This window comes from Monodon monoceros, unplaced genomic scaffold, assembly GCF_005190385.1.
Source record: "Monodon monoceros isolate NGI ecotype Baffin Bay Population unplaced genomic scaffold, NGI_Narwhal_1 Super_Scaffold_4, whole genome shotgun sequence".
NCBI lineage: Eukaryota > Metazoa > Chordata > Mammalia > Artiodactyla > Monodontidae > Monodon > Monodon monoceros.
The window spans coordinates 19,819,545-19,838,525 of NW_021703781.1; the positions used below are offsets into that span (position 1 = coordinate 19,819,545).

At 40.1% G+C, this 18,981-nt stretch overlaps 1 protein-coding gene across 1 annotated transcript; it reads left to right on the plus strand.

Moving 5' to 3' along the window:
* Nucleotides 1-1,248: 1,248 nt before the first annotated feature.
* Nucleotides 1,249-17,732, plus strand: SRGN (serglycin). Its single transcript, XM_029245781.1, has 3 exons — nt 1,249-1,386; nt 10,292-10,439; nt 16,849-17,732. The coding sequence occupies exons 1-3, from the start codon at nt 1,311-1,313 to the stop codon at nt 17,078-17,080; spliced, it is 456 nt and encodes a 151-aa protein (XP_029101614.1). The 5' UTR covers nt 1,249-1,310; the 3' UTR covers nt 17,081-17,732.
* Nucleotides 17,733-18,981: the final 1,249 nt, after the last annotated feature.

The window sequence follows — 18,981 nt, forward strand, 5'->3', positions numbered from 1 at the left end:
AAGGACAAGGGTGTGTGATAAACTGTTGTGTTTATTATGTGACTTTAATAAGGAGCCTCTACCTCGTGTTCCTCGGGCCTCAGTCAGCACACAATCCCCAGGACATGGGGAAAATGCTGTTCCTTTACTTTGTTGTTTTGTATTTTCTGAGGTCCAGCAGCCCACTGACAGGACAACCTCCCCTTGTTTTTTTTGTTTTTTTTTTTTTTTTTAAATTATTTATTTATTTATTTATGGCTGTGTTGGGTTTCGTTTCTGTGTGAGGGCTTTCTCTAGTTGTGGCAAGTGGGGGCCACTCTTCATCACGGTGCGTGGGCCTCTCACTATTGTGGCCTGTCTTGTTGCGGAGCACAAGCTCCAGACACGCAGGCTCAGTAATTGTGGCTTACGGGCCCAGTTGCTCCGCGGCATGTGGGATCCTCCCAGACCAGGGCTCGAACCCGTGTTGCCTGCATTAGCAGGCAGATTCTCAACCACTGCGCCACCAGGGAAGCCCTCCCCTTGTTTTTGATTTCCGGCTTATTCAAGGCCAGAAGACCAAAAGTCAAGTTGAAAAGTTTTACCAGGAGAAAAACATGAAAGTATTTCTTATGAAATCATAAGAAATACTCGGTGTGAAGGAGCAGAGGACTGCAAAATCATTGTTCTGTTTTACCCAGTTCTTTGTAACCGAAAATCCTCACTAGATTCTTGAGGCAGAGGGAAAGCTGGTGAGCCAGTGGGAGAAACTGAGTCCAGTAAGAAGAAACTGCTCATTTGAAATCTGACAACACTTTCTTGTAGATTAAAACTCAGCTTTGAAGTTTCACTTCTTGAGCTTGGCTCAGTGAGTTATGCTACTCCTGATGAAAAAGAAAATTAAGAATATTTTATGTTGAAGGGCATTAGTGATGAAAAGGCAGCACGGCAGCATCTAGCTCCCTTATCTCATCAACTGTGCAGCGGGCTCTTAATGTTAGCAATCTCGTGTTTAGATTGTTACCTGAAGAAAGAAAAAACAAAGTGTCCTGAATGCTGATTCTACTCAGCAAGTGGCAAACAACAAAACTTTTGAAAAAGCAGACCTGGGGAGAGTCCACTGCAGTTTCATAATGGGTATGAATAGTTATTTTTCTGCCTTTTTTTTTTTTTCTAAATCTTTCTGGGGTTTGATGTGGATTTCTTTCTATTTGTTCAGGAAACTGTGACGTGTGTTCTGGGCAGGGTTTGAGGTTTTGGAACCTTTTCTAAAAGGGACAGAGAGCACCCTGCTACACTTCCCTGTCGTGAGGTTGGCGTGCAGACGGTGGAGCTGAAGCAAGTTGGTCATCATGCAGGTGCTCCTCCAGTGCAGTAGGCTTGTCCTGGCTCTCGCCTTCATCCTGATTTTGGGTTCTTCAGTTCAAGGTAATACCCAGGAATCTTGTCCCCCTATAATCTTCCTTGTAAGTCCTGGGGTCCACACAAATGTTTATATTTGCTTTAAGGTATGGAATGTATTATACTGTGGGAAAGGAGGCCAAAAAAAGAAAAAAAAAAAAAAAGGATTTGGGGTAGCTGAACTCCTTGGTGTGAGATTGGTTAAGTTTGGTACCAAAAAAATTTAAACTCTGAGGGAGGTGTGGCCTTATAAGTTCTTAAAATGATTGAAATGTACTATTTTATTGTCAGATGAAAATGGTTTATAAATTTTTAAACGCTTAAGAAAGGAATATAGAAAATGACCTACCCCTAAGTGTCTACATCAATCCCAAGTTTTAGCATAATATGGTAGTGTCATAATTATTGTGACACTGGGAAATACTATTTTTAAAATCAGAGTAAATTTGCGTGTATTTTTTCTCCTTTTTTAAACTTGGTTCTTAGTGAAAATTCAATTATATTTAGACATAGTTAATGAAAACCATCTCAGATTTTAAAGAGAGGCCAAAGAATTTTAGTAATTGTTTTGTTGCTCAGAGAAACATCACATTGGGAAATTTCTTATTAGGTCTATCATTTAGGGTTGTTTAGTCAGAATGAAACAACTTAAAACCTTTAATGACTAAGAAAATGAAAACAATCAGTTTGTAGGAAAAATACAATTTCTTCTCCTTTGGTAAATAAGCGATCATGTCTGAATAAGGCAGAAAGTCATGGCCTGATAAGTAGATGGGAGAATTTATAGTAGAAAAACTAAAGTTCCTCCAAACTGTAAAGGAAATATTGAGTCATGGTGATTGCACATATCCTGGATTTGTTTCTTTGAAGTTACTTCTAGTTGTCTTGTTTTTACTTCTGGTGGAAATGAAATTGTACACATGATCTCAGATACATTCATTATGTATTGGAAATTTATAAAATCACTTTCTTCTTGTTATGCAGTTATTGAAGAAAAAAACAGCAAATAATGTTGCTGAAATTTTCCATTAGTCTATTTATTTTTTAAGGTATAAAACATCGTTGAATGTAAGGAACAGGCTTTACTTGGATCTTTTAGGGAAAACCTTCAGCTTGATGAAATAATTCCCTCATGTGTTCTGACAAGATCCAAGCAGTCAGGTCCATGTTTGTAGCACAGACTTGAGTGACCTGTTGGTGCTGGGTCTACCCTGACCAGAGCTCTGTGAGTCTTTACATCTTCAAAATTTCCCAGAAATGTCACATTCCCCACTAAGGTTCTATAGGGAAAACTAAAATGAAAACAAAAGCATTCTTTATGTAATAGGTATTCTTCAGAATGTAGTGAAGAAACTATTATAACATTTTATAAAGTACTAGTATTTATGTCATCACCAGGTAGGTTTAGCTCTTTGTTGGGAAAGGAACCAAAAAAGAGAGAATGAATGGACTGAAAAACTAGGGAGTTTCCAAAGGAGAAGTGCAGTTGGTATTGGAATCAAGGGTTAGTGTTCACATCTGAATAAGAAGGGAAATAGATGTCCACCCACAGCTGCGTGTGTGAGTGACATCAGCTCAAGGCTGCAGAGAGGTCTCTATTTCACCATACTTCTATGTGATGCCAGATATGATTCTGTAGCATTCTTTCCCCACTTAAAAAAAATTTTTTTTCTTAACCCATTGATTTGACTGAACTGATCAACTGCACTAGGCTTCTGGCTTGTTTTTACTGAAACAAAACATCTTAGGTTATTGTATTAGTTTGCTAAGGCTGCCATAACAAAGTACCACAGACTGGGTGGCTTAAACAACAGGAATTTATTTCCTCACAGTTCTGGAGGCTAGAAGTCCAAGATCAAGGTGTCAGCAGGGTTAGTTTCATTCTGAAGCTTCTCTCCTCAGCGTGTAGATGGCCGTCTTTTCTCTGTCTTTACATGGTTCTTTGTGTGTGTCTATGTCCCAATCTCCTCTTCTTGTAAGGAAACCAGTCATACTGGATTAGGGCTCATCTGCATGACCTCATTATGTCTTAATTATCACTTTCAAGGCCCTGTCTCCAAATACAGTCCCATTCTGAGGTATTGGGGGTTAGAACTTCAACACATTGAATTGGAGGGACACAATTCAGCCCATATCAGTGACTATAAGTGAAGCTGAAGTAAAGACATGCTGTAAAAGTATGTCTACCAAGTGCAAAGAGATGGAAGTTTGGCAATGTGTGGGAGACCCTGGAGAGGACAGATGGCTAATCAATTTAATGTAGAGCTCCAGGGGATTATCGATGAGGCCTTACTCATCAATTGATGAGGTGACTCTTACTCTTTTGTTGCCTCTCTTTTTAAAAGATGCCCATAAAGAGGGAAAATGGAAAATCCATGAGCAGGTGTGGCCAAGGGGGTCATTGCCAGACTATGTTTCCACTCTACACTGCCTCTGAGATCATGATAATGATATTGATTCCACCTATGTGCGCTGCTGTTTGATTGTAAAGTGATTCACATCGATTCTCGGGTAAAGGATCGTCACATTCCCTAGGAGGAGGAATTAACACCAATTTATAGAGGGGAAAATTGGATCTTACATTCATCATTTCATTTGCTCTTTACATCAACCTCTTGCAAAAAATTTATGAGACTTGCCCAAGGCCCATTACAACTAATTAATGGCAGAGCTGGTCATCTGATTTCAAGTTCAGAGTTAACTTTCTACTGCAATTTAGCTGTATTCTAGGTGGATTAGAGATTTTCTTTATTTAAAACAACCTTGCTTTGACTCTAGCCCTTGCTACAAAAACCACTGAGTCGAGGGACAGAGAAGGAGAAATTGAAAGTAAACTTGGAACTTTTTATAGCTTGTCAAACCATGCAAGGGTGGGGGAACTTTATTCATCTTGTGGAACTGATTGGCCTGTAGGAAGCAGCTCCAGCTTAGATGGTGACTTCTGTTTGAATGCCACCAAACAATGAACGAAATGGTCTCCCTCCCCCCCTCTCCACAACATGGCAGTTTCTGCTTAAATTTTTCTAGCACACTTGTAGCAAGTCTCCATTAAGAATAGGAAATTAGTAAATTGAGATGATGTTGGAGAAAAATTGATATTACAATACGATATTACTGGGGTAAGTTATTTGCTCTGGTAATGTTTACTTATAGAAAGTATTTGCTAAAGCAAGACTAGTGACTTTGTGTGTATGTGTGAAAGAAATAGGGGCAAAGACAGAGACAGAGAGAGACAAAGACAGACAGAGAAAGGGCGGGGGTAGGCAGTGAGGGAAGTGATTGTAAATAAAAAACATTCTTCTCCCTTGAATCCACCACAAAATTAACCAGGAGATCTGTAAGTGGGACCTCTTAGGAAGATAATTTTTCTGTCCATGAGCATATTCCCTTTTATTTTTTAAATTACGGTAATCTTAAGATTTCTCTCAAGCAAGACAGAATCAAGATACTCCCACACATCGGGGGCTGGAACTGTTGAATTTTCACATTCTGCCAACACCCTTGAATAAATATATCAGGAACTTGTTCTTTATTTTAAAGCAGATTTAAAATCCCCAGTGTGTTGATCATTTTATAATATATAACAATACAGGACCACTATGTTATGCACCTGAAACTAACATAGTATATTAGGTCAACTATACTTAAAAAAGAAAAACCACCTCAGGACTTCCCTGGTGGTCCAGCGGTTAAGAATCCGCCTTCCAATGCAGAGGTAGGTGGGTTCGATCCCTGGTGGGGGAACTAAGATCCCACATGCCGTAGAGCAACTAAGCCCACACACTCTGGAGCCTGCCCACCACAACTAGAGAGAAGCCCGTGTGCCGCAATGAAAGATCCTGTGTGCCGCAGCTAAGTCCCGACACAGCCAAAAATAAAAATAAATAAATAAATATTAAGAAAACACCTAATATGATTTTATTTACATGAAACATCCAACTTGCTTAAAAATATAGAGATAAAAAGTAGATTGATTAGTGGTTACTTAGGGATGAGAAGCATGAGATACAGGAGCTGGCTAGCTAAAGGATAGGGGATTTCTCTGTGATGATAAAATTGTTCTAAATTTGTGGTGATAGTTGCACATACCTATGAATATGCTAAAAACCACTGAATTTTACATTTTAGAAGAGTGATTGTGTGCTATGTTACATACATACCAATAAAACTTTTTTAAATTAAAAAAATAAAATCACCAGTCCCAAACTAGATAAATATTTCTGTGGGGGAGGTGGACTTCTATCTTTGATTTCTTTATCAATTTTGGAATAGCTTTACTGAGATAGATTTCATATACCATACAATTCACCCATTTAAAGTGTACATCGATGGTTTTTTAGTATATTCACAGATATGTGCAACCATCACCATAGTCTATTTTAGAACATTTTTGTCACCCAAAAAAAGAAACCCTTCTTTATAAATTTTAAAAGCTGAGATTCTAAACTGTAGAGGGAATCTGTATTTTAGAAGTTTTCTAATTTACCACAGTTGTGTTTCTTACACCAGTGAAAAGATGAGATCTTTCACTTAGATGCTTCCTCATTAAACTATTAGTTTTACTTTTCTGTTTAACTTCCTATCTATGCAAGCACTTACTTGGTTTGATATTCAGCCATCCACGACAGTAGAGAAGAATTGTCTAGACCTGCTCTGTCTGAAATGGTAGCCACGGGCTTCTTGTGGCTACTAAGCACTTGAAATGTGTGAAATGTGGCAAGTCCAAAATGAGGTATGGTGTAAGTGCAAAATACACACCAGATTTGAAATCTTAGGATGAAAAAAAGTGTAAAATATCCATTAATAACTTACATTGATTATGTTGTGACAATATTTGAATATATTTAAGTAAAATATTTTCAAATTAATGTCACCTCTTTTTTACTTTTTAAAATATGGCTGTTGCAACATCCATACGTGTACGGATGGTTTCTCTTGTTTCTATTGGACCGCGCTGGTCTAGACGGCATGGGGTGTGAAGACGTTGCCCTCTGCTGGAGCAGATGTCGAATTTTTACCTGACTCACAATGATGACGCTTCTAAGTAACAATTCAGTAGATGCCAAGCTTAAGCTTCTTCAGGAAAGAATCAGAGGAGAAGGAGCTAAAATGTATTAAATACCTACCATGTGCAAAGGCTTGTGCTAGATGTTTCAGATACTTTTATCTTGTTTAAACAGGAACTCTTTGGGATACTATTATGGGATACTGTGGTGGAACAGGAATTTAAATTTGGTCTCTCTACAAGCTGTTCACTATCAGAGATAGGTCAATAGGTCATTCTCATTCTCCTCCTCAGCAGAGAAACTAGCATTTAAAGAGATCTGACGGGACTTTCCTGGTGGTCCACCGGTTAAGACTCCGTGCTCCCAATGCAGGGGGCCCGGGATCGATCCCTGGTCGGGGAACTAGATCTCCTATGCCTGTGTCAACTAAGAGTTCACATGCCGCAACTAAGAAGTCCGCATGCTGCAACAAAGATCCCGCATGGCGCAATGAAGATTCTGCGTGCTGCAACCAAGACCCAGTGCAGCCAAAATAAATAAACAAATAAATGTTAAAAAAGAAAAGAAAAGAAAAGGGAGAGATTAATTTAAATAAATAAAGAGCTCTGGGCTTCCCTGGTGGCGCAGTCGTTGAGAGTCCGCCTGCCGATGCAGGGGACACGGGTTCGTGCCCTGGTCCGGGAAGATCCCACATGCCGCAGAGCGGCTAGGCCGGTGAGCCATGGCCGCTGAGCCTGCGCGTCCGGAGCCTGTGCTCCGCAATGGGAGAGGCCACAACAGTGAGAGGCCCGCGTACCGCAAAAAAAAAAAAAAAAGAGCTCTGACCATGGTGCTAGGTACTATTCTACGAGCCTAATATTTATATCTCATTATTAGAGCTACTACTGTCCCCATTTTATGGATGAGGAAATTGAGGTACAGGGAGGTTAAGGTTACACAGCTAGTAAGGGGGAGACATTGTGATGTCAACTTGACATCAAGCCTTGATGTCAACTTGTCAACATCAAGTTGACATCATGTCAACTTGACATGTCAAGCCTTACCTCCAGCCTCCAAGCAGTGACAAAGCTAACCCATTCTGGATGAGTAGCATCCCAGACCAGAAACTGTAAGCTATATTCAGGAACCATGGGAAGATTGTGATAGAATAGTAGTTCTAAAAGAAAGAATGAATGAAAGTAAGACAGAAAGAAAGAAAGAAGGAAAACAATGGGAGAACATTTACTTTCTACATTAGAGTCTTTGTTTTGTTTATATTTTTGAAAGAATATTGTTTATTACAGCAATTTAGAAAACAAAGTGAGAAAAAAATCACCAGAGTCTACCACTATAGTTATTTCTGTGTATTTCCTCCCATTCCTCACCCCCCCGATATCTATTTATGTAGTTGCATTAACAACTATTATGCATAGAGTGGTATTCTGCTTTTTTAAAAATATTTATTTATTTATTTTTGGCTGTATCAGGTTTTAGTTGCAGCACACAGGATCTTTCGTGTGGCACACGGACTCCTCTCTAGTGGTGGCGCAAAGGCTCCAGCACGTGCGGGCTCAGTAGTTGTGGCGCAAGGGCTCTCTAGTTATGGCTTGTGGGCTCATAGTTGCGGCGTGCGGGCTTAGTTGTCCTGCAGCATATGGGATCTTGGTTCCCTGACCAGGGATAGAACCCGAGTCCCCTGCATTGGAAGGTGGATTCTTAACCACTGGACCATGAGGGAAGTCCCCTCTGCTTTTTTTAAACTCATTTTTGAACATAGATTTTCCTATGATGCTATATAGTCTTTTCCATAACTACTGCTTTTTTCCCATTTGTTTAATAGTCTCTCATATGAATGCCTCATAATTAATCTGAGTATTTTCTCTTGTTTTGATTATTTAGTTATTTCCTGTTTCCCTATTTTAAATAATACTAAGGTGAACAGCATCATGAATTCTTTTTTTTTTTATGAATTCTTTATATATTTTCTCTCTCTCTCTCTCCATATATATGTATATAATGTATATCTTAATGATGTTATTAATAACTTAGCAATGCTGTATTTATAAAATTAATCAGAAATATTAGCTAGGACAAAGTTGAGTGTAAACAGACATAATAGAGTTTCATGAGGAAAGAGGACATTTTGCAAAAGTTCTGTGGTTCTGCAATCTTCTAAGAACAAAGTCCTTGGCCATCCCATTAAGATGTAAAGTGAATTTGACCTCAGTAGAGGCTTCACTTTTCAACCTCTGATAGTTGAGAATAGGACACAACTTGTGCATACTCTCCTAGAAATACAGATACCCAGAGGGAAAAAAAGCAAAACTCCAGAACTTACGGTCTTTGGGAGGGCTGGGTAATGCGATTAGGAGTAAATTTTTTTGTATGTTGGTTTGCTACATTTTTCAAAATTTTCTATAATGAACATACATTCCTTTTCTAAGATAAATGTTATTAAAAATTGCAACAAAAGCAGTTTAGATGTAAGGAATATCTAAATAAACTCTCCATTTCTAGGAGAGAGTACTATAAAAGGTAGAGAGCCCTCTAGAACCTGAGTTAAAGTCAGGAAACCATTGACAAGTTGCTGTATGTATCCATTTACATAAATTCTAGAAAATGCAAACTAATTTATAATGACAGTAAGTAGATTGATGGTTGAGGGGGGCTGGGGGGAGTCAGGAGGAGGGAGGGAGAAGGGCAGGATCAAAAAGGGGCACAAGGAAACTCTGGGGGATGTCGAATATGTTCATACCCTTGATTGTGGTGATGGTTCCATTGTGTATCCATTTGTCGAAACAAATTGTGCACTTTAAATATGCACAGCTTATTGAATGGCAAGTCCACCTTAAGAAAGCTGTCAAAAAATAAAAATAATTTTGAATAGATAATACATACATATGGCTCAAAAATCTAATGATTCAAAAGGATATGCAGTGAAAAGTCAATGCTCTTCCTTCCACTGTCTTCCAGCCACCAATTCCCTCCACAAAGATGATCAGTTTGCTGTGTATCTTTTCAGAGATGTTCTGTGCATGTAAGCATATATGTAAATATAGTGTGAAAAAACACAAACACACACAAATGGTAACAAACAATTCATAGTGTTCTTTACTTTTTTTAACTTAATAATATACCTTGGAGGGAATTCCCTGGCGGTCCAGTAGTTAGGACCCCAGGCTTTCACTGCCGGGGGATTTTTGAAATCTCTGACTAGATGTGAGGGCAAAGAAAGAGGCCAAGTTTTTAACCTACTTTTCATTCCCAAGAATACCCAAGAATTTCTTTTCAATACCCAAGAATGGCCCTAAAGAACTAGGGCTCTGTAGTATCTCGGGTACCAATTGGTACATTCCTTAACCTTTCTGAGCATGATTCAACTCATCTCTACCAGAACAGGCAGGATTCAGGTCAGATACAGGTTTGAATCCTGGGTCCTTTACTTAGTACCTGTGCAGCCTCAGTTTTCCTTTGTATAAAATGGAAAAAATAGTACAAAGATAATGATAGTTAATATTTTCAAGTGTTTACTGTTACCTGGCACTATGTTAAGATCTTTACATGCATTTTCTCATTTAATTTTTGTGACCAGCTTATGAAAAAGAGACACTCTTAGTACCTCAGTTTTCTGGTGGGGGCTTGGGGAAGTTAAGGTTTCACAGCTCACCAGTAGCAGAGCTGGGACTTCACTCCAGGAAGCTAATTGCCAAAGCCTGTTCTAACCTTAAACTCTAGGCTACTTTAGAGGGGTGTTGTGAGAAGGACAAATGGTGTGCATAAAGGGCTAGCAAATAGTCGGTGCCCCTGTGATATTAATGATCATAAAACCTGTCCACACCTTACCTACCAAATTTAGAATCTATTTAATTAAAATTTTCTTAGGGACAGAGTGATTAGAAGCTGTGTAAGAGACATTTATTGACCACGTGGGTTCCATGTTTGAGCAGGTTCTCCTGTGAGGAAAGCCAGATACCAGTGGGTACGCTGCAACCCTGACAGCAATTCTGCAAACTGCATTGATGAAAAGGGACCAGAGTTCGATCTACTTCCAGGTGAATACAACAGAATCCTATCTCCAAGGACTGACCCTTTTTCGTAAGTGGACTTTCTTGATTTTACTTTCACCATCCGCTGCTGAGATCTTGGCGTGGAGGTGGGAGGGTTGCCAAGAGCGTTTTTCTTCAGGCTCTTGCTTCCATGGTTAGGTTCCATGGTTAGGTTTTCACTGCACAGTACAGGGTAAAACTGTACTGTATTTACTGGTATATGAGATGCACAAGAATACATGATTCACCTACCTTTTTAAGAATTTTATTTATTTTTTAAAATTTATTTATTTTTGGCTGAGTTGGGTCTTTGTTGCTGCGCGCGGGCTTTCTCTAGTTGCTGAGAGCAGGGGCTACTCTTCGTTGCGGTGCACGGGCTTCTCATTGTGGTGGTTTCTTTTGTTGCGGAGCATGGGCTCTAGGCATGCGGGCTGAGTAGTTGCGGAGCGCGGGCTTGGCTGCTCTGCGGCATGTGGGATCTTCCCAGACCAGAGATAGAACCTGTGTCTCCTGCACTGGCAGGCAGATTCTTAACCACTGCGCCACCAGGGAGGTCCCTATTCACCTACACTTTTGCAAGGTCTTTTTCTTGTGGCATAAACAAAAATTGAATACTTTTCACCAATAGGTATTGAAAATGATTGAACATTATTTTATTAATGTAAATAGAGCACATTGTATATTAAAATCCAATAGGAGTCTGTCACCTGAATGGATAAACAAAATGTGGTACATCCCTTAAGTAGAATATTATTTGGCCATAAGAAAGAAGGAGTTATTGATAAATGCTACAACATGGATGAATCCTGAAAACATTATGCAAAGTGAAGGAAACCAGACACAAAAAGCCACATATTGTATGATTCCATTTATGTGAAATGTCCAGAATAGGCAAATCCATAGAGACAGAAATAGAGTAGTGGTTGCCAGGGACTGTGAGGGAGGAAGGAATAAAGAGTGACTGCTATTAGGTACAAGATTTTTGAGGGGTGACAAAAATGTTCCGTTTAGATAGTAGTGATAAAAAAAAAAGAAGAAATTAGGGAAAGGAAGAATAAGTGACCACGACTCATAAAAAAGAAAGTCAAAACTCTTCTTTTTTTTAACTTAAATTAAATTAATTTACGTTTTATACAGCAGGTTCTTATTATCTATTTTATACATATTAGTGTATAAATGTCAACCGCAATCTCCCAATTCATCCCCCACCCCACTTCCTCCCTTGGTGTCCATATATCCAAAACTCTTCTTGATCAAATAAAACCTGCCTTATACTTGCAAAAAAGATCCAATAGGAATTCATAAGTAACAAAAATTGAATTGTATTAAAACCCATTATTTCAATGAATATCAAAATTATATGTAGCAAAGATACATTATGAAAAGAATTATCATAAAAGTTTTAATCTTCAGGCTTAAATAGAAAATCACTCCCCTGAAAGCCACGTAAATCATCATGCCCAAACCACGTAAGTCTATCATCACTTTGGGGATCCTGGTAACCCCCTTCATCACTGAAATTATATCACCACCATCTTCAAAATGCAACTCTGCAACCCTGTGCTTTTAGGTCCACGGCATAAAGCTTGAACGTGATATTACAGCATCCTCCATTATTTTAAGTCACGGATTTCAACAGTGATTCATTTAAATCTAAGGTATTAGAGGAACAACGCAAGTCCTCCAAAACAAATATTTACACTATTTCTTCCCTCCTCAAATCTGTGTGATCTTCCACACTCTTTGACATAAATTGTAGCAATATTTTTTTGGATCCGTGTCCTAAGGCAAAGGAAACAAAAGCAAAAATAAACAAATGGGACCTAATTAAACTTAAAAGCTTTTGCACAGCAAGGAGACCATCGACAAACGAAAGGAAAACCTACTGAATGGGAGAAAATATTTGCAAGTGATATGACTAATAAGGGGTTAATATCTAAAGTATATAAACAGCTCATACAACTCAACATCAAAAAAACAAACATCCCGATTAAAAACTGGGCAGAAGATCTGAATAGACATTTTTCCAAAGAACACATCCAGTTAGACAACAGGCACATGAAAAGATGCTCAACATCACTAATCACCAGAGAAATGCAAATTAAAACCACAATGAATATCACCTCCCACCTGTCAGAATGGCTGTCATCAAAAAGATCACAAATAATAAATTGCTGGTGAGGATGTAGAGAAAAGGGGACCCTTGTACCTTGTTAATGGGAATGTATATTGGTGCAACCACTGTACAAAACAGTGTGGAGGTTCCTCAGAAAACTAAAAATAGAGTTACCATATGATCCTGCAATTGTATTCCTGGGTATATATCCAAAGAAAATGAAAACACTAATTTGAAAAGATATATGTACCCCAATGTTCATAGCAGCATTATTTATAATAGCCAAGATATGGAAGCAATCTAAGCATCCATCAGTAGATGAATGGATAAAGAAGATGTGATACACACACACACACACATTGGAATACTACCCAGCCATAAGAAAGAACGAAATTTTGCCATTTGCAGCAACACGGATGGACTTGGAGGGTATTATGCTTAGTGAAATAAGTCAGACAGAGAAGACAAATACTGTATGATATCACCTGTATGTGGAATCTAAAAAATAAAACAAACTTGTGAATATAACAAAAAAGGAACAGACACACAGATATAGAGAACAAACCAGTGGTTACCAGTGGGGAGAAGGAAGAGGGAGGGGCAAGCTAGGGGCAGGGGATTAAGAGGTACAAACTACTGTGAATAAAACAAATAATCGGGCTTTCCTGGTGGCTCAGTGGTTCAGAATCCACCTGCCAATGCAGGGGACGCGGGTTCAAGCCCTGGTCCGGGAAGATCCCACATGCTGCAGAGCAACTAAGCCCGTGTGCCACAACTACTGAGCCTGTGCGCCTAGAGCCCATGCTCTGCAACAAGAGAAGCCACCGCAATGAGAAGCCCGCGCACCGCAATGAAGAGTAGCCGCGGCTCGCGCCAACTATAGAAAGTCTGCGCATAGCAAGGAAGACCCATCACAGCCAAAAATAAATAAATAAAAATAAATAAATAATCTACATGGATGTATTGTACAACACAGGGAATATAGCCAATATTTTATAATAACTATAAATGGAATATAACCTTTAAAATTGTGAATCACTGTTGTACACCTGAAATGTATATAGTATTGTAAATCAACTCTACCTCAACTAAAAATAATAAATAAAAAAAAATCTCTAGGATCTTCCCTTTCCTCAGCCAGCAACTTTCCTTCTTGCTCTGACACTCCTGTTAATATGTATGCACAGCCCCTGCTTCTGTGACGGTCTTGGACACTCTTGCTCTCAGATCCATTTCTTCTCCTTCCATCTCCCTGCTCTGCGTTGGGTGAGGGTGGTGAGGGCTGATCCCTATGGTCTGCATTTCTCAGGCTCCCAGATCTGTGGCTGAGTTTGGCCAGTGGGATGCCTGAAAGGGAGACTGGTCAGCGTGGGCAGCAAGGAGAGACAAGGATGTTTCTTCTCATTCCTGCCTTGGGTGGCACCTCTGGCAGGGCTGTGTCTCATCCATGGCTTCAGCTTCCACCAGATGCTCTTGGTCCCTGGGCTCAGGTAGTACCACCTCCTCCACTGTCCCTCTAGCCCAGGGAGGGAAATATTTTCTTGCTGTTCCTCATCTCCGGGTTTCCTTATTATTCCCTATTTGGCTTTGCTTCTCTTCCATCTCATGTGTTAGCAATTCCCTGTCTTAAATATTTAGGTAAGTTTCTTGACTGTACTATGACTGTGGCAGCTTCTAAGGCCACCCCTCCTTGTGCTGGGCATCCTATCCCCATGCACCTTCTCCAGGACTTTAATTCTGCAGTTAACCCTCTGAACCCAGCATCTTCTTCTCATCAGTATGCAGACATTCTCTAGTATCTCCTACATTTAGGTAAAATCCCCTCTTTGACTCTGCATCCTTTCCAGCTGTTGCCCCATTCTCTGCTCCTCTTCATAGTAACACTTCCTGATAGGGTTGCCGATGCTTACTATCTCCTCAACCCCTTCTGGTTCTACCTTCACCCAGAGAGCTTGGTAGAAGCACTTACTTTTTCTTTGCGGTACGCGGGCCTCTCACTTCTGTGGCCTCTCCCGTTGCGGAGCACAGGTTCTGGACGCGCAGGCTCAGCGGCCATGGCTCACGGGCCCAGCTGCTCCGCGGCATGTGGGATCCTCCCGGACCGGGGCACGAAACCGTGTCCCCTGCATCGGCAGACGGACTCTCAACCACTGCGCCACCAGGGAAGCCCACTTTTTTTTTTTTTAATTTCTTTTTTTTTTTAATTGAACCTGGGCCCTCGGCAGTGAAAGCGTGGAGTCCTAACCACTGGACTGCCAGGGAATTCCCAATTTAAGTTCTTTTTTATTTTCCTCCACACTGGTAAAAGTTCCAAGGGAGCTTAAAGTTTTTTAAACATTTTAACTATCCCTCTTTCCCACCCCCGACTTCTGAATTTACAAAGCAAAGGAGAGCAGGAGTCCCAATTTTTAATGGTTCCCCATCTCCTCATGTTATTTGATCCAAAAACTATATACAAGTTTGTAGCAGTCATAGTTATTGTACACGTTTAGGAGGGAGGGAGGCAAGTAGGGATAGGGAGGTCTTCCCTGGTGGCGCAGTGGTTGAGAGTCCGTCTGCCGATGCAGGGGACATGGGTTCGTGCCCTGGTCCGGGAAGATCCTACATGCCGTGGAGCGGCTGGGCCCGTGAGCCATGGCCGCTGAACCTGCGCGTCCGGAGCCTGTGTTCTGCAGCGGGAGAGGCCACAACACTGAGAGGCCCGCGTACCGCAAAAAAAAAAAAAAAAAAAAAAAGGGATAGGGAGAATGGTGATCCAAAAGAATAAAAACAGCAAACAAATAGGTCACAATTACTTCCTGTTGACACATCTGCTGGTTACTTCTCTATGTTTAGCTTACTTGACTTCTCTCTCTCTCTCTTTTTTTTCCTGCGCCACATGGCTTGTGGGATCTTAGTTCCGGGCTAAGGATAGAGCCTGCGCCCTTGGCACTGAAGTGCAGAGTCCTAACCACTGAACCGCCAGGGAATTCCCACTTGACTTGTCAGTTGTTGTCAAAAACAGCTGACCACCCTTCCTCTGAAATACTTTTTTCTCTGGGCTTCCATGGCCCCACCTTGTCTTGGGTTTCCTTCTACTTCCCTGGCTGTTCTTTCTCCTTTGATTAATATTTAATATGTTGGGGTGGCCCTAGCTCTGTCGTGGGCTGCTTTTGTATCTGCATGCCTTTTTTGGGTGACTTCATCCTGTTGCATGGCTTTAAATACTATATGTGTGTGTGTGTGTGTGTGTGAGAGAGAGGGAGAGGGAGAGGGAGAGGGAGAGGGAGAGGGAGAGGGAGAGGGAGAGGGAGAGGGAGAAACTACCAAATCTGTTTCCAGCTCTGATTCCTTTTCCTATCCAGCTGACCAACTATCCAGCAGGTCACCCTCTATTACATTATTCCACTTTGTTTCTCTGCATAACATTTAGCCCCACCTAATATTTTCCTGATTTGCTTATTCACTTTTTATTGTCTGTCTCCCCGCCAAAGTTATAAACCTCTGAGCAGGGACCTCATCTATCAGTCCCCATTCTATCCCAGGCCCTCAGAACAGGGATCAGATATTCGATATTTATCGAATGTAGGCATGAAGGAAACTCTAATCTGTTGTATGGCCTGTGGTTTATTATTTTCATGTAGAAAATGACCCACAGGCTGTGAAACTCAACTTTTGTCTCTGATGCTTTGTTGCCTTATTCTGCCAGTGATGGGTGGCATCATTGCTCTGGTCCTTTGGTGCTGAGTGGATTTCAAACTACCCCACTGAACCCAGTTGAATGAATGCACTTATTTGCGGGGAGGAGATTGAATGTTAACATGCTGGCAAATATAATGCATGACTTGTTGCAAAGAATTTAAGTGTGAGCTTTGTTGAAGCCCTGTGAAGTTATTAGAGATTTTGCAGAATTTTTAAAATAGGAAAAATATATATCTAGTCTAATTTACTTGTGTAAATTAGAGACTTCTCCCTTTCTTCTCCCTTTCTCTTCTCCCTTTCTTCAGTGGGAGAAAGTGTAAAAATGGGATCTTTTCTGTAAAAAATAAATGACCCCTTAAGTAAATTCTAAATATAGGATTGCTATGTTAGTGATAAGAAAATTAGCATTTTTATATGCATCTGCAATGAGTAGATGTGAAGCTGATAAAGGCAACGAGTTAGATACAGTAAGAATTGTAAATATGTGGAAAGGTCTGACTTATTTTTTGTTTTAAAACATTAAATAACTGGGAAACTTTTAACTTAAAATTTGAGCAACGGAGTGGCTACATTTACTTTCATATCTTAAAAAATTTATTATGATTATCTTTTCATGTCTCAAACTTTAATGTTTCTTTTCCACTTTTCTGTCATGCTTCAGAATGATGAAATCCAGGAACTTGAATGATGTCTTCCCTCTTTCTGAGGACTTTTCAGGATCAGGCTCTGGAAGTGGCTCTGGAAGTGGCTTCCTACGTGAAATCGAACAGGAATACCAACCACTAGAAGAAAACGATGCTTTTTATTACAACTTTAGGTCTCTGGAGAGAAATTTGCCCTCAGACAACCAGGACTTGGGTCAGAATGGACCAGAAGAGGATTTTACTATATAAAAGAGAGGGTTTCCCAGCTTGACACCAGGCAATGTATTTGTGTACCATGGTTAAATGATTAATTTGAGGACAAAAAGCTTTATAGAAAATTTAAAACATCTGAAAAGGAAGTTTAAGTTTTATTATCTTTTTTTTCTCATGAATTCTTAAAGCCTCCTTTTTCTATCCTAATGTCCTGGAAAATACCTGCATTTGTTTTGTATTGTATTCAACAACATCACTATGAAGTTAACTAGACTCCACATATGTATAAAATTGCTTTAAAGAATAAATTATACTGTTCTTAAAACATTTAGTTTGAGAAACAAATTGACAGGCATTATTTCATATCTAAATCTTCAGGAAGCTGACTCTGAAATCTAGATATGCCTCTTTTTTTGTGAAAAAACACAGATGAAACATACAGTGAATGTACAGAGTGGGTATTTGACATGTTTTACAGTGTGAAGTTAACTGCTTTAATAGTACCACTGGAGGTGTTTGCAGAGCTAGTGGACAGCATTTGCTTAGAAGTGTGATTGCTGTCACAATTAGAAACTTAACACCCAGATTAAAGCACAATTGTGCTCTCAATACCTCATACTGCTTTACTTTTTTTCCTGGATATCTATGTATTTTCAAACATTATTAAAGCAGAAGTATAATCAAAGGGTCAAGCTGTCTGGGCTCTCTTGTTCATGAAGTAATTATTTGTTCAAATGTTTCTAGATTCTCATCAACAAAATATCTGTAAAGTTATTTTACAGTGAGACCAAATTTTGTAACTGGAATCAAATCCTGTTAACTAGCAGATGAAGAAAACAATCATGCTACAGAGAGGGTTACTCTTGTCCAAACAATTCCTCTTCTTTAAGGCTATACTATACTCATCTCTGTTCCCCTTAATTCTGAAAAGCCTGTCAGCATCATTGTCATGGATCCTGTTCTGTACCATCTAGATCCCCTCTTCAGAACTGAGGACTTATTCAAATTAACCTCTGTGGAAGAGAGACACCTTGTCCAAGGGCACACCTCTTCCCATGGCAGCCTGCACCCAATGCCTGGTTGATGTGAGCATATGAGTGCCAGACCCCTCCCCTGAACTTGGAACAATTCAGCAGGGCAATCACAGATTCAGAGCTCCCTGAGGAGTCATCTGAGGCTTTGTTGGGACTGTTTAGCAGCTCAGTTTCTTCCTTTACTTAGTCTTGCTTCCTTCCATTCCCCCCTGAGAGAGCTCCCTTAGGAACTTTCTGCACACTAGTTTTCATCTCAGAGTTTGCTCTGTGGGGAATCCAACCTGTGAAAGTTGGTGCCAGGATGGGTAGAAAGCAGATGCTAAAATGGGATTTTGGAGCTGGATCACCTACTGTCTGGCTGGCAATGAGGACCACATCACTGGCTGTAGATGCAGAACAACCACAAGAGAGCACTGCAATCGTTCAAACTTTCACTGATGATGAACTGGGATGGTGTACCAGTGGAAGGAAGTGCACCAGGGTGCAGTATATGAGGCATCTGAGAAATATGGGGAAGTAGTAATTATAGAGACAATGACACTGGATGGCTTTTGCTGGAGGCAATTAATGAAACACCAAGGATGATTAATTAAAGACTAAATGTGAAAACTAATGGACCTCCTCAGCAGCATATTGAGAAACTGTCTTCTGCAGTGGAAGGGCAGGAAAAGCTGAGGCTCAGGCCCAGGATATAATCAGAAGAATAGCAGAGTTCAAGAATGTTAAGTTAGCCAAGTCTGTTATACAACATCAGGGCCCTGACTGGGAAAATACTGGACCCTCAGAAATGAAGACCTCTGAGTAGAAATGTATCTGGGTTGATAGATTCAGAATTCGAATCCCCAGACTTCCTCAAACCCTCTGAATCTATAGAAGAGGCCCATTCCTTAAGAATTAATGCTT

Excerpts from the sequence above, each read along its gene's own strand:
- SRGN (XM_029245781.1), top strand. The coding sequence starts at position 1,311 with ATGCAGGTGCTCCTCCAGTGCAGTAGGCTTGTCCTGGCTCTCGCCTTC. Across the intron at positions 1,387-10,291 it reads TTTGGGTTCTTCAGTTCAAG|GTTCTCCTGTGAGGAAAGCC; the intron begins GTAATACCCAGG and ends ATGTTTGAGCAG. Across the intron at positions 10,440-16,848 it reads CCAAGGACTGACCCTTTTTC|AATGATGAAATCCAGGAACT; the intron begins GTAAGTGGACTT and ends GTCATGCTTCAG.